Source organism: Rosa chinensis, chromosome 5 (assembly GCF_002994745.2).
Source record: "Rosa chinensis cultivar Old Blush chromosome 5, RchiOBHm-V2, whole genome shotgun sequence".
In the NCBI taxonomy this organism is placed as follows: Eukaryota; Viridiplantae; Streptophyta; class Magnoliopsida; order Rosales; family Rosaceae; genus Rosa; species Rosa chinensis.
The window spans coordinates 3,946,882-3,962,970 of record NC_037092.1 but is presented as its reverse complement, the minus strand read 5'-3'; the positions used below and the strand labels follow the sequence as shown (position 1 = coordinate 3,962,970).

Below are 16,089 nucleotides of genomic sequence, written 5' to 3'. Positions count from 1 at the left end.
ATATCCATAAGAATTATTTCATGAAGCTCACACTGTCAATATGCTTGGTGTCCCTAGGTACACCCACATTTCGAGCTTTAGATAATTGCTTTGTTGCATATGATTAGATTTTTCTCTCTCCTTTAATGCTTGATAAAGTTGTTTCATTTTGTTATCCTAATAAGGGTGCAACCATATTTTCTCCAGCTAATCTATCCACTGAGCGATATTCAACTCTCCTTTCAGAACATCCCTCGGGAGTATATTTCGGTTGGGCTGAATTACCAACGCGAGGTGTCTTTAAAATGGTCAATTGCAATACAGGAGCCATGGCTGCTTCATGACTTTGAGGACTTCTATGGGGAGGAATTGCATCTTATCATAGTTGGCTACATACGGCATGAGGTATAAACTTACACAATTAAATCAATCAACATCTTACAGTAAATTACTCATTTCTCCATGTCGATTATTCTTTCTGATATTTTGGTGTGAAATTACACAGGCCAATTTCCCATCTCTCGAGAGCTTGATCAAAAAGATCCATGAGGACGGGAAAATTGCAGATGTTAACGTTAGTGATCCGTGGGATCTCTAGTTAGCTTTAGAGAGAGAGAGTGAGTGACACGAGATGTATAGTGGTTCGTTTCCCGCTACATCCACTTGAATGTTTAACTAGTGTGTCGAGCCTTGCGGCCTAACAAGATTACAAGAGATGTAATGAGATTGTTTTAGTTGTGGGAGGAGACATTCCTTTTCTAGGTGAAGGAATGCTTCTCCTTTACATTGTTTTCGATGTGGGACAAGCAACCACCATTTCTAGTCTAGAAAGCCTATTTGTGAGGGCATGTTGGCAAGGCCGGAAAGGTGGCTTCCCGGCGACGGATTTGCGACTTCCGGATACCGTAGCGTAGCTTGAACATAGGGCTACAAGATGCAAGTAGCGGTTGGATCTCATCATGGCTTGTGGGTGTCCCAAAGAGGGTGTTACTTATGCTTGGTGAGATAGCAAACTAGTCATACTAGTAGAGGTATCTACAGCAGAGAAAGCTCTTGATCTTCCAATGTACTCAAAATTCAAGGATGACCCATATCTTAAAAGCCCAACATAATGGTGCCCCTGAAATTTCCCAAATTCTACTTATTCTACTTCATTGGCTAATTGATAATGGAGTTTGAAGCTGTTGTACACTCATTATTGAGACAATAGCATTCTTTCATTTCGAGTCATTTCCTGAAACATAATGGTGTGCATTACAAATGCCATATATCACAAACTCGTTTTATTGTATTGTAAATTGCCAATCACTTCATAAACATGAAGTTACTGCAATGATGATTGCCGTATAAGTTACTGTATCTTCCATTTACTCACAGAGCATGAAGTTACATACTCATTCTTTACACGGTAGATACTTTTTATTTTCTTTTTTAATATGAAGATACTCGATAGTTACATACTCAAACCTGTCGATGATGTTCTTTTCCAAAGAACTTTGAATAATCGGGCCTTGCAGTCCCTCTCCACCCGGGTCATGTATCTCGATAATCCAAGTCAACAAGAATACTAATAAGTAATAACCGGTGATTCAGTCACAACAGAAGAAAGAAGGCAAACTTTGGTCATACCAATCGATCCCATAACTCGTGCAAACTGCTAAACCACAACAACAATAGTGTTCACGTGGTCAGTAATTGACCCAAAAAACTATGCATCCAACGACGAAAAATAAAACAACTCAATTTAAATTTCCACCGTTGAGTGTTCACGTGATCATTAATTGACCCAAAAAACTATGCATCCAACGGCGAAAAATAAAACAACTCAATTTAAATTTCCAGTGTTGAATTTACATCCGAGAGTAGTTGAACAAGATCTTCTTGTGTTCACCCGGGACTTATTGAATGCGAGAATATAGGGGTCTATTGATGATTGACTAATAAACTAATTGGGCCTGCCCACCCTGGTTCACGACCCGGTTCAAACACTGAAGTGAACTGAAGCAGCAGAAGAGAGCGGACCCTAGTTTTGGCGGTAATGCCAAAACAGGCAAACACACTCTGATACACACCAAAACTCAAATACCCAGAAATTCCAAGTAGCTTAGAGACTACTACTCAAGGGTTTAAGCAATGGGAGAAGAAGAAGAGCAACAAGAGCAGCAACACCTATCCAATTCGCCCAACCCAGATACCGAAATTACCGAAAACCCAAGCCACCGGCGAGAAGTAGAGTACTCATGGCCGGCGATTCGGTTCGATGTTCCTCCGCAGAGAACCTACCACTTCTCCCGCCAGTTCAGAACTCCCTCAAACCCTAACAATTTTCTCAAGGCCGTCAAATGGTTTACCTCTCCCACCTCAACCTTCCTTCTAATTTCAAAATGAAAAGCTCCTTCTTCTTCTTCTTTTTGTTGATAATTTTTTTTCTTCAATTTTATATTTTTCTGTGTTCAGGTCGCCGGATGGTTCTTGCTTTCTCACCAGTTCTGAGGACAACACCCTCCGAGTTTTCGCAATGTAAGTTTGTTTTCTTTTGGCTGATTTTGTGCTCTATATGTCGAGATTGCGGAATCAAGTATCATTTGGATGAAGGAAATAGCTACTTCCTTGAATTGCTAATAGCTCAAAATGTAATTGAAAAGCCGAAACTTTGAAATTACTAATGTATTAGACTGAATAGGAGGTCTGCCTACTAAAACCTTGTGTGCATTTTGACAGACCGGAAAGTGGGAATGAATATGTTAACGGCTATTCTGCGCCTGCTGATGAAGGTGAGTTTGTCTTTACAAGATCCTTTTTAACTAAACTCATTACATTCTGCACCCGGAGATGTTTTTGCTTAGTGTTGCTTGAGTATGTAGAGTTTCAGTATCGAGCTAGGTTTGATTACATTTGGGGATGCATCTAAGAGACATGATGCTTTTGGTCTTTGGGACTTTATATGTTTACTTGATGATTTTACTCTTGAGCTGCAGACTCCTATGCTGCGAGCCTTGTTATCAATGAGGGAGAGTCGGTATATGACTATTGTTGGTACCCTTACATGTCTGCTTCAGGTACTTCTTTAACTCTTCTAGTGGGCGTAATTTTATCCTATTACTATTACAGTCACTATATTGATTTGATATGTCATAGCAGTAGATATTATCATTGTGGTTGTAAGTGAATTTCAGCAGCTATATGATAAATTAAAGATTGATTTGGAATTTGGTTAACATTTGCAGACCCAGTTACATGTGTTTTCGCAAGTACAGCTCGTGATCATCCGATTCATCTTTGGGATGCTTCTTCTGGTCAGGTGCTGTCTCATTGTTCCAAATCCACACTATGCTAATGAAATTTGAAGACTGTAGGACTTTTGCTGAGTGTCAATGTCGGATATTGCCTGCTTAACTCTAATATGTATTTGTGAGTTCTTTATTCCTATATCTGTTATGACAATTTCTCTTTTGACTGGAAATTCCAGCTACGTTGCACGTACCGTGCTTATGATGCTGTGGATGAAATCACTGCTGCTTTTTCAATTGCCTTTAATCCCAGTGGAACAAAGTAAGTAACGCTTCTTCTTTCTTTCTCAGGATTATGTAATATGTCAAATGCGCGTTTTCTGCTTCATCTTATTGTGCTAATAACCTATCATATTTTTTTTGAAAGGTAACCTATCATATTTTAGAGTAGAGAGTTTTGGATGGGAATTCATTCTTGAACTTAGAAACTAACACATGAAACAGAATGAACTGAGGCATAGGGCTTCATGAATAAATAAGCAATTCAGTGAATTAAAATCACTTAGCTGGGTCCATAAATAACATACAAATTGTTTTTTATTTTTAATTCTAACAGGTGGTTTTTAATTCTAACAGCACAGTACTCTTGTTTTGTTTTCTAGGATTTTTGCTGGATACAACAAACTAGTCAGGGTGTTTGATTTACATCGCCCTGGTAGAGATTACAACCAGTATTCGACTGTTCAAGGAAATAAAGAAGGCCAAACAGGTACATGTTCTTAGTTTAGCTATCTAATAATTGCTCAAATATAAACTTGAAGAAGTTCTGCAAGTGCACACCCCTCAGCATGTTTACTTTATTGTGGACAGGTATAATGTCTGCAATGGCTTTTTCTCCAACCCATAATGGAATGCTAGCTATAGGCTCTTACAGCAAGACTACTGCAATATATAGAGAAGATAATATGGAACTTTTATATGTATTACATGGACATGAAGGTGGGATTACACATGTAAGTCAGGAGCCTTATAATTCGTTTGAATTTGATAATAATTTCAGCAGATGAATCGAAACATGTTGCCTTTCAGGTCCAGTTCTCAAAGGATGGAAATTACTTGTATACTGGAGGTCGGAAGGTAAAACACTTTACTTATTTCTTTTTTTTTGGCTGGCTTTTATTATTATTTGTTCCTTTTTGGTGGACTTTACTATTGGAAATGTAGTAAACAAAAAATGTAACGAGTATAATATGACACATGCTTTATTTGTTCTTGGAAATATTGAAGTATTTTAGTATGCAGTAGTAACATATATGGTCTTAATTCTATTCTCAACGTTGATTAACATTAGCCTATTGTTACTTGAAGGATCCTTATATACTATGCTGGGATATACGCAAATCTGTTGATGTTGTCTACAAGTAAGTTTCTTATTTATTTTTTAATTTATTTATGATTTGATTAGATATATCCTGTCTAATTTAGAAAAGCTGTGCGTTTCAAAAAACAAAAAGCTGTGGAGTTTCTGTACCTTGGAGTTTTTTCTTTTCTTTTCTTTTCGTTTCTCTTGTTTTTACCCACCATTATCTTTTTGCACCATGAATTAGGTTATATAGGTCTGCAGAACATACCAACCAGCGGATTCTGTTTGATATTGAGCCACTTGGCCGCCATCTTTGTACAGGTGGTCAGGTAGCATCTTAGCTTTAAATACTTATATGAGCATATATTATGGCACAACCAAATCAACACCCTATTTATGTTAATGGTCTGTTTGTCTGTGCATTTGGATTCAGGATGGTTTTCTTCATATATATGATCTTCAAACTGGACAATGGGTGTCAGGCTTCCAAGCTGCATTGGGTAATTATTTTGTGTCCTATAAAAATGTGATGTGTGAGCGCTACTCGCATATAGCTTAATCTCTTCTATTACCAACTCATTCCTATGTTCTATACACAATGCAGATACTGTTAATGGATTCTCTTTTCATCCCTTTCTGCCAATGGCTACAACTTCTTCGGGCCACCGAAGATTTCTTCCTCCTGATGATGGGATTGACGAATTGCATTTGAGTGGTAGCTCCTGTAACCCTAATACTAAATACAGATCCTTACTTTTGGGGATATTTCTAGTAATTAGAGTGTATGTCCTTCTAGTTTTAGTCTCCTACTCTAATTGTCTGTGTGTCATCCACCCATTTTCTCAACAAACTTTGTTTTTCCCACTCAGCATCATGTAATTAGTTTTCTTGGTTATATGTAGGTCATGAAAACTGTGCTTCTGTGTGGAGTTTCTCTGTTGCTTCAATGGAAGAGAACGTTGTTGAAATTAATGGCAATGATCACAACAGCCAGAACCGGCTCCAGAATCTGTAGCCAAGCTGCTGTATCCCATCTAACAAATCATATGATCTTCTGCCAAAAAAAATATAATTTGCATTGGTGTACACTAATTGAATATGAAGTTTCTTTCAGTCGGATAGAAATGTCTTCAAGCTTTGCATCCCATATGTGACCCAAAATTGAGCTCAATTTTGAGGGGACTATTGTCTATCTATCCCTGTGAAAAGCTTTGTCTGGTTGAATTAAAGTCAATTAACCTTTTTTTTGAGTAAATGAAAGATTTCATTGATAATCGCATGTCAGAACAACACTTACAAATTTCTCAAAAGCGAGAATCATGCACCATTCACTTAAGACATCTTAGCTCACTTAATCAAGGAGCCTAATTAACTACAACATTACCCTTCAAAGAGATAATTTTGTGTGAAAACTTTTTTTGCCAATGCGCTCAATTGCCTTGAGGCGCCCCCTTGCTGGGCGGCTCTTCCAACCCAGATCTTCAAAACCGTCTTTCTGCAAGAACTCATTCCGGCAGGAGGACGCATCAGTGTAGTGTAAGGCAGAACCAAATTCATAGTTCTGCAGATGTAGTAGGGTGCTCGTCAACCATAGTCGACTTTTAAAGGCTACACAGCAGCCTCGAGTGATAGAGAACGCCGATGTAGAGACCCAAAACCAAGGCGGCTAGGGTTTAGCATCTTTGCCTCAAGATGAATGGCTATGTTGAAGACCAATAGTGTTTTAATACAAATGTAAGTGAAAGCTGATTCTAACTTTGTTTGTTTGTTTGTTTTGTTTTTTTTTTTGTTTGAAATGGGATGTTAATTTGTTTTATTTCATAAAACAGTTTGTACGTGATTTGCATGCTCCTGAAGGAAAAAGTGCGATCTTCTTTCCTATCCGGCGGCGAGCCCTTTGCATTCATCGGACGAGTGCTGTCATCCTCGTGTGGGTCTAATATGTGGTCGGCCTTCTCGATCTATGTTTCTTGTTTGGATTATGGAGATTGTGGCGGCGGTGTGTGAGGTGAGGAATGGGAGCGATCTCAGTAGTTGTCGGGTTTGGTGGAGTTGTTGTCGCAACATGGCTAGATTCGGATCGGCGGCAGGAATCCTTTTGATCTGGGCAGTGTCCTATTTGGTGGGATCGTGGTGGCGGATCTGGGTTGGTGCTATGGGATCCGATCTGGGATGGATCGGGCACACTCTGGCTGGGTTATGGTTTGCTCGTGGTGGCGCGAGCTGGCGTGACAGGATGGCAGAAGGTGGGTGGTCCGGCGAATCTGGTGTGGCGGGGCTTGGATGGTGGCTATGGTTTTTTCTATTTCTTGGGTGGAGGCATGAGCTTGGGCTTGGGCCCTCTTTTTGGGCTCAGCCTAGGCATTTTATGTTTTTAGTTTTGCTTATGTTAGTTGGTTAGTATTGTCTCGCCTTTGGTGTGTAATAAGTCCCTACAACTATCTTGTAGGGCTAGTTGGGCTAACTGCCTGTGTGTGCATTCTAAGTGCCTTGTCTAGCCTACTGAGGCGGCGATACATTCTGATTAAATGGTTGCAACCTCATAGTGGCAGGATGAAACTCAGTGTCATCGGGTTTCATCTCTAGCGATAACATAGTAGGAAAGCTGTGATTTGGGTAATTATGCTTCGTTGTAATCAAGTTATCTTTCCGCTATGTCAAAGTAAATGGAGTAGCCAGTCGTGCACTATTTGCTAATTGGTGCTTGTTTGAATACATGTATTTGGTAGAAACTCCTGATATCATTTCGGGACTTATTCTAGATGCTATGTCAAAGTAAATGGAGTAGCCAGTCGTGCACTATTTGCTAATTGGTGCCTGTTTGAATACATGTATTTGGTAGAAACTCCTGATATCATTTCGGGACTTATTCTAGATGCTTATTGTAATAAGGGGTTTAAGATTAATATCCTCCTTGTATTCTGCAGTTTCATTAATTAAGGCTTGTATTTAGCAGTTTCACTGTACATGCAAACTTAGTTCACTCTACATATATGTTTAGTTCACTGTACATGCTAACTTTGTCGCCCAAAATTCCACGCATATCCATCACATAATTGTTGGCAAAAACCTCCTCAAAAATTAAATTAAAAAAAAAAAAATGCAACTTTTGCCGACGAACTTTCATCATTTGAAACCTCCCGCACAAAAATTTGCCGATGAAATTTGCTCCATTAAGAAGTGACAGACTTATCCCAATGGAATATTCATTGGATAAATCCTCCAACAAACAAGTGAAATAGAAAACGAAGCACCTTTTGCTTTTGCTGTAGTCAAGCAAACTGTTTTACAGCAATGATCGCATCTCCCCTGAACAAACTAGTGAAACTAAACTTTAGAGGATCAACTCCGATTTGCCTATTTGGTCTTCTAGCTCTTATATCCTTGGAAAGTCAACAAAGCAACAAACATGATCAAGTACATCCGGCTTCCTATTGTTGCCCAGATTGTAAGCTCTAGTTCCATTTGGTTGATAGACACCAAAATTCCTCTCTGAAGTTGGTCCAGGCTTCATATTCTCATTAAAAAGAGTAAACATGCCTCACTTTTGAAACTGCCAGCAGAAGGCGGATAAGATTTTTCCATCACTGAGTAAGAAAAAGGCGTTGTGTAATACCCTACATATATTATCAAGATGCCTAAAAATTTGTTTGATGGTCTAAAATCAAATATCAATTTCTAAGGGATTCACGTTACATATTATGATTAAAAACAATAATAAATAAATAAATAAATAAAAGAAGAAGAAGAATAAAGAATAAATCAAAATTTAGATGGTGCAATTTGGGCCGTTCATTCCAGCACCGCCTGATCTCTACCATCTGTCTTAGGTATATATAACCAGATGAGAAAATGGTAGCCCCTCTCTCTCGGTCTCTCTGACTCTCTTGAGAAATTCCTCTCTCTTTATTTCTCCTCTCTTGCGATTGTTGTTACTACTCTTTCTTTCAATTCACCAGCAAGCAACTAGCACGGCCGTAAGTCAATTATTGCACCGATCACAGCCATATGAAAGGAAGCTTGTTGGTGTTATTGATGACTTCGATCGTTAGTTGCTAGAGATTGACATAGGTAAAATAATTCTGGCTTCAATAAGGTTTTCGTGCTGGTAAGATTTGATCAGTTTTGTTTCTTTTCACATGTTTGCATGGTAGGATGATATTAAATTGTTTTCAAATCTTCTGGGTGAGGGGTGTTACACGTTGACACCTTGATGTATGAATCAAGGCCTAATTGAGATAGTGCCCCTTCAATGTTGGACATGGCCGGTACAAGGTTAGCTAGCAAGTCGGTTGCATCCACCTCATTCCCTACCGCAATGATGGTGATTGTTGCGGGACAATAAGGCTTGATGTGTGTGCTAACCCAGAGAAGGGCTGCTTGGGGGTTGGTTAATTCGCTCAGCATTGCGTTTTCAATTGTTACAGTTAGCTCATTGCCGGAATTTGCAAATGCAGCTAGCATTTGAGGATTTGTGTCATAAAAATTCTTGTTTTTGTGATGTTATTGGAGCTTAATAGGTTCACAACTTGCTGTGGCGTTAGCAACTTGTTGCCAAGTTGGCCATAGTTGATACCAAGTGATGCAACTCCTTGTAGGAAATAGATCACCGAACAGATCGAGAAGAAGCAGAGCAGTATTGATTCTGTTAAAAGTTTGCCATAGACTGTTCAGTGAAAAGTTTGCTTGCAATTCAATGAAAAACTAGGCACTAGAAGACTACTGGCACTACTTAGTCTCACACCAAGAATTCATCTAAATTACCTAGAGGCAGGTAATTTATATGATTCATAGTTACTAGGACAAATGTCTGGCTCTCCCCTAATCACTAGGAAATCATACTTTCCTTAACAAACTTGGAAACTAAAAATAAATTAGGAAAGTCTAGCACAAGTAATCCCATCTTTGATCAGCTGATCCATCCATTGCTAGTGGTTTCCTTCTTTACCATTAAATTCTAACTGAATGTTTTTTCCATGTTTAAATGCAGATTGGCCACGTTTGGTACCCCTGACTGGAATAGATTGAATGGCCTGGGTGGGGGGGGGGGGGGAGAGGGGAGATGTGGTGAATAGGCAACACTCTGGAATGTACACTCAAAACTGAAACTGATCTTTAGGATTGTAATAAGATTGCAATCCCAAGACAATGAGAAATAGAACAAGCAGAAATCAACGTATCAAGCAAACACACATATAAGAACTAAAGAAACACATAAGATGTTTGCGCAGTAAAAATCCTCAAAGTGAGGTAAACAACTGCGTGGCCTTATCGCTTGAAGTTCAAGTGCTCAAGCACACACTATAAGATAGTAGTCAAATTACAAAGTAGACTTGCAACCTTTCGGATAACTGTGGACGCGGTTACCTCTATCTAAACTCATTCAAGCCGGTTGAACTACTTAACACAAATTTGCTCACTGCCTCTAGATGCACTTCACACGTATCAACTCATGAATCTTCAATTCTTGAATATGCTTGACTCCTAACTAAACTCGTAGGTCTTTGAAACATGAGGATGATGTATGAATGAATCCTTGACTCACTAATTCACTTAGACATGGAACAATTGAATTAATGATCAAGACACAACTTTGCCTATTGAATCAAATGAACTTTTCTATCCTGCAAAGACATACCCAATGAACCCTAATGCAAAACATATATATGCATCACTAAAGACTCCCCCTAAAACAATTAGGGTGTGATAAAGATGAATAAAAGTAAATTGATATCAAATAGGAAATAGATTTCCTAAAAGATAACAAAACGATTTTATCCTAAATAAAAACGATATATGCTTTAATCAGTACACGGCTAAATCAATGACTTAAAAACTGAAATAAAAACTTGATGATAGTTTCCTTTATAAACATGACACATAGATAATGTACACACAGGGAATACTAAACAAACGACCTCAAGATTGAAGCTATGCTTCAATCCTGGAACTCAATCATGCACAATGTAATGAATGAACCTTACCAAAAACTTCCATATGAGTCAGTAGGATCTTGTCTTGCGTTACATGCCTTGAACTTCAATTCCAATTGATAAGATTATTCGTCACACGCACTCTCTTAAGCTAGAACTCTCTAGTTTTGTATAAAGGGAATGCCAACATACAAGTTCCTATACTAACATTAGGAAATGGATTAGATTGGATAGTAATATCCTAATCTTATTTGGTGTTAGCAGAAACAGATAGAAAATGGATGGGAAAGTAAAAACAGAAAATTCTGATGAAATACTAATTAAATTAAAAACAGGTACATATTGTCAGAACTTTAAGTTTCGCATCATTATCGAGCTTCCATTGTAGTTATTGTCAAGTCATTTATAGAATAAGATCTGTTTGGAAGTAATGGATCAACATCAATGCCGGAATCTCTTCTGTAAACAAATGCTGGATGCTTAGGCAATGGAGGAGATGATTCACCACTCAACATGAAAACAATGGCTGACATGGCAGGTCGGTCCTTTGAATCTTCTTGTACACATAAGAGCGCAACTTGTATGCATCTCATGACTTCATTAGGCTGATATGACTTTAGTGTGGAATCAACAATATCTAAGGCTCTGCCTTTTCCCCAAAGCTCCCAAACCTGCAGTTGAAATTGGGTTTAAAAAACAAATGAATACTAAGGGATAAAATGTTATAAAAATATGTTTTGCTTACACGTCCTATCAAGTTCATGGAAGGATCCTCCAAATCAGAATCATTGTTTTTCCGGCCACTTACAATCTCCAACATTATGATCCCAAAACTAAATACATCAGATTTCATGGAAAATCTTCCAAATACTGCGTACTCTGGTGACATGTAGCCACTGTGTAAAAACAATGTAGAATGTCATAGCCAAAGAATGGCACAATGAAGATTAAATGTGATATTTATTATTCTTACTATGTTCCAACAATTCGGCTCGTCTTATCTTGTAGTTGATCTCTGTGGAATATTCTAGCCATGCCAAAATCAGAAATTTTTGGGTTCATCTCGGCATCTAGAAGAATATTGCTAGTTTTCAGATCTCTATGGATGATCCTCAATCTTGAGTCTTGGTGAAGATACAGAATCCCACGAGCAATCCCGTTGATAATTTCAAAGCGCTTTTCCCAATCCAAGAAGGACCGTCTTGTGTTATCTACATCAAAATGCAAACGGTACTCTTTAGTAAAGAAGCTTCAAAAATGTTCTTTATATTTGAGAAATGGCTTGAACCAATCATTATTTCATCTACACGTACCAAAAAGAAAGGAGTTCAAGCTTTTGTTAGGCATGTATTCTAGCACTAACATCCTTTCTTCTCCCTTTATACAACAGCCTAAAAGTTTCACAAGATTCCTGTGTTGAAGTCTTGCTATAAGTGCAACTTCATTTTTGAATTCTTCGATCCCTTGTCCTGAAGTTTGGGACAATCTTTTCACAGCAACTTTCTGTTCATTTGGTAGCTGACCCTGAAGTTATGTCCAATATCGATATCAATCTTTCACATAGTTAAGACCTTTAAGGAGCAACTAAACTGTTGATTAATTAATTAAGAATAGTGAATGAAACAGCCATGCCAGAACCTAACATAGCCAGAACAAAAAGGAGATTTTAGAGCCTAGAAATGTTTAGGAATTTGTTGCTATACCTTATAAACAGAGCCAAATCCACCATGGCCAAGTTCATTGACACGAGAGAAGTGGTCTGTTGCTGCGACTATTGTGTCAAGATCGAAAAATTGCAATTCAGGGTGTCTCTGTTTTTCCACAAGCTCCTCTGCCTCCACAAAGTCTATGCCTAGACAATAAACAATTATTCTCTACATCATTTTATCCCACTTTAGTCCATGTTTTCAAGATGCAGATGATCTTGTTGCAGTTCTTTCATGTGATTTACAGATGGAACAAGTGTTACCAGCTCATAACAACTAAAGCAGTTTAACTAATTAATTAAAATAGATGAGAACGTCTTTCACCTTTTGTGTTCCTGTTCTTCTTGCGCCACCAACATGCAAGCATAATGATTAGTACCAATGCTAGCACAGCAGACAGTATTGGAATAGCCAGCATACGCCTCCTTTCCAAGAAACCTTCTGATCGTCTGGCATTTGCAGCTACATAAGAGGGTGACAAAGGATTAGAAAACAATGACATAAAAAACAAGTAATTTTGACATTCAAAACTTATATGTAGTTAGTTGAGTTTGCTTCCATTGCAAGCAGATTAGTACCTAACACGGTCGCATTCACACGAACGTAGAGATCTTGTCCAATCTCTGTGTACATTTTAATGTCCATCAAGTCATCATACCATGTCAAGCAATCAACAGGCCCTTCATTTTCAGTGCTCAAATATGCGGTACAAGAACAATTTCTTAGGCACTCCTGCTCACACTCTTTGGCACTCATACCTGATTTTGACAATGCTCCTATCGATGTGTCAGGATATTTAACTCTTGCCACCTTCACAAACCCGTCTCCATCTCCACACTTTAACAAACCAAGTCGATTACTCACACATCCACCTGACCCATTTTTATGATTCCAGTCACTAATAGAATTAGGCACATACCCTGGTAAACAATCACACCAAAACATAATAACATTGTCAGGGAGACATTTGCTGTTGGCACCGCACTCTCCATACCAGTCACACCGGGACTTCGGTGCAGAGAAGCCTACCTTCCATTGAAGGCCACCATCATCCCATGTAAAGCCTTCTACAGCAGAATCAATCACTGTTGCTCTTGTAATTGCATTGGTGTTATTCATGGGATAATAAGTTTCCTCTTGATTAGTGACCAAACCCGTTGTCCCTGGATCACTTCGCCAATACTTACTCGAACCCTTGTACATAAAAAATTGGGGGGATGCAATCTGATTTGGATAGAGCCTTAAGGTATAGTCCCCAGTTCCAGGGTCATCTTGTGACTTCCAAGATGTTAAAACCCATTCTCGCCCAGTTTTCCAATTCATCCCAACTTTCATACCTGGAATTAAAGTATCTGTGGGATGATCAAAACTTTGCCATAAAAAGTTTTCATTATTATCATCCTGGAACACAACTAGATTTCCTGTATCTAAAAGTTGTGCAGATAAAGTGCTTGTGTTAACATTTTGAACCGACCGCGACACATTACTAGACCAAATAGGAGTGCTCTCCATGTTATAAGCATAAAGGTCTAGTTCTCCATACCTGTTTATTGTGAGCACACCAGAGGTATTATTGATGGGATTGTTCCTGTTTGCAACCCACACCACTATTTTGTTAGATACACTAGTCTGAGAATACCAAATTCCAACATACCGGTAGCTAGAATTTCCGGGGCTGAAGAAACCCAATTCAAACTTGCTCTGTTTGGACACCAAAACTCCACCATCATCCTTCAGTTGTTCTTGGTTCCATGTTATGGTGTCCCTGGATTCGCAAAATCGGAAGAGGAGGATGAGAAGCAGAGCTTTGAATAACATTTTCTGGGCATTTGCAACTTTGTTGGTGTGAAAAGTGGCATTTTTCTGATTTTTATAGTTGTCTTACGTTGATCTTCTTATCTTCTAAACATTCCCAATAGTCCAATAGGACACATTTTGTCAATTATGCACAACAAATTGACCAGAATGGTCTTGGATGTTGACTGGGGAAAAACTGAACGAGTTTTAAATTAAAATGGTCTTGGATGTTGACTATATGACTCATATTATAACGTAAGAAAATGATTTTCTTAGCTGAGAGCTAACGGAGTATGCACTAACGAAGTATCTGATTACCCAACCCATCCAACTTTGAAAATTCCAGAGCGAGAGAGAGAGAGAGAGAGAGAGAGAGAGAGAGAGAGGCTCTCTAGAGATTTCTGCCATTCCCATTCTAGAGATTTCTGCCATTCCCATTCATTGAGAGTCAACCGTCAGTAAACCATTAGGTTTATCACTTTGGGCTTATTAATGAAGTATTACTTTGACAAAAAAAAAAGTATCTGATTACCTGCGTGTAGGATCATAATATATTATTTTGTTTTCGTTTGACAAAAACAGAAAGCTGAAGGGAGAAACGCCAAAACATGTCCTGCTCCTATGTATGTACTTTTCTTCTATGTATGCAATGCTAATATATAAATTGAAGGCCAATGAATGTGATAGTACATCACATGATGATAAACTTAATCGTGTGCTTGCCTAGCAAAGCAGTAAATTTAATAACGAACTAAAACAATAAGAGTTACGTACGTGTGATAATTACAAACAACAAGAGCTTGTATCATTATCGAGCTTCCACTGCAGTTATTGTCAAGTCATTTATAGAATATAAATCATTTCGGTACTTATGGATCAGCATCAGTGCTGGAGGTTCCACTGCCTGTTGAAAAGCTTGTTGCTGATGCCTCCACTGTGAGAGTGCTCACCTTTACTAGCACATTTCTTGAGGTAGTGAATGACTTTATCCCAAAACCCTAACCACTCGGATTAATTTATCAGTGTTTTTAGTTGAGAAGTTTGTTTGGTGGTTATTTAAATTATTAATGTTCTCTGTGAATAATTAGGGCTTGGCTGCCAAGATTCACCATGGATCTATTCAAGATACGCAGTTTTGCTTCTGAAACTTGAGGGAGCTCCAAATAGTCATGCAGGATTCGAGCTTCACTAATGCCGGAGAAGTAGTCTCTTTTATAAAAAACTGTCCAAAGGCTGAAGAATTTGTTTATTGAGGTGAATGGATCTAAATATCATGACTGTGATCAGTTGTTTTTGTTGGCTTAAATGTAGTTATTCTAACAGTTAATTTGCAGCGGCATTCTTTCTTTCAATTTTTTTAACAGTAAAATGGTTAATTTTTATTTGAATTACAATAAATCGAAAGTGTGAGTTATTTTTGTCATCTAGATTAATAACACAAATTTTCTTTCAGCTGAATGAGAATACTTGTGAGAGCGCAATTTACCGCGATATGCTGCAAAATCCAGCCATGGATCACATCATCACAATATGAGCTTCCTTAATGCCCTCAAATTTGTCAAAATAAGAGGGTTTAAGGTTACAAATAAGCAACACGAACAGTTAGCAAGGTTCATCTTAGACAAGGCGAGGTTCTTAGAGTGTATGGTCCTCCTTTGGCCTAGGAACCGATGCCGTTTATGTCGCGGTCTGCCTTATCTACCTCTCAGTGAGGAAGTCAGGTACACCAACATCCTTGTAGGTTGGAAACTGTCTGCCAGAGCGGAAATTATTTTATGTGACCAAATGGAGGACATGTATAGTTTCCCAAAACATGTGAGGAAATAGTACTAGTAAAGAGGAAGAACTTGCTCGATCAAAACTCAAGAGGGTGAAAGCTGAACCAGATGGTCGAGCTTTTCAAACCAATATTTCGACCAGTGTTTCTGCCTTAAAGACTTAAGATGGTGTTGTGATCATCGTGTGATATAGTGTTTTAAAGTTTACACTGACCGTGATAGCTAGATACATGTATTGATACTTGTATCAAATTTATGTACCTTTATGTCACTTCCAAGGTAAATCCATTTGTACCGGTACAT

General features: G+C 38.4%; 2 protein-coding genes and 1 pseudogene across 10 annotated transcripts; 1 reads left to right on the top strand and 2 right to left on the bottom strand.

The window, feature by feature from the left end:
- Positions 1-1,947: 1,947 nt before the first annotated feature.
- On the top strand, positions 1,948-7,261 carry LOC112165853 (telomerase Cajal body protein 1). The gene is made up of 15 exons (XM_024302551.2): positions 1,948-2,324; positions 2,437-2,499; positions 2,701-2,753; positions 2,958-3,038; positions 3,207-3,280; positions 3,449-3,531; positions 3,872-3,978; positions 4,080-4,222; positions 4,299-4,346; positions 4,578-4,630; positions 4,817-4,901; positions 5,006-5,072; positions 5,177-5,287; positions 5,475-6,306; positions 6,402-7,261. Exons 1-14 carry the CDS (start codon positions 2,113-2,115, stop codon positions 5,585-5,587), a joined length of 1,293 nt encoding a protein of 430 aa, XP_024158319.1. The 5' UTR covers positions 1,948-2,112; the 3' UTR covers positions 5,588-6,306; positions 6,402-7,261.
- A 1,168-nt stretch (positions 7,262-8,429) lies between these two features.
- Positions 8,430-9,364, bottom strand: LOC112202942 (annotated as a pseudogene).
- A 1,287-nt stretch (positions 9,365-10,651) lies between these two features.
- On the bottom strand, positions 10,652-14,114 carry LOC112201339 (G-type lectin S-receptor-like serine/threonine-protein kinase RKS1). 9 transcript variants are annotated; one of them, XM_024342223.2, is made up of 8 exons: positions 13,866-14,113; positions 12,790-13,754; positions 12,536-12,673; positions 12,209-12,357; positions 11,819-12,029; positions 11,479-11,716; positions 11,251-11,401; positions 10,652-11,176 (listed from the first exon to the last, which is right to left on the bottom strand). In XM_024342223.2, exons 1-8 carry the CDS (start codon positions 14,027-14,029, stop codon positions 10,874-10,876), a joined length of 2,319 nt encoding a protein of 772 aa, XP_024197991.2. In that variant the 5' UTR covers positions 14,030-14,113; the 3' UTR covers positions 10,652-10,873. The 9 variants fall into 9 exon arrangements, with proteins under 9 accessions (XP_024197991.2, XP_024197992.2, XP_040375468.1 ...); XM_024342224.2 differs by having other exon boundaries at positions 12,209-12,351; positions 13,866-14,111; XM_040519534.1 differs by having other exon boundaries at positions 12,790-13,563; positions 13,866-14,087.
- Positions 14,115-16,089: the final 1,975 nt, after the last annotated feature.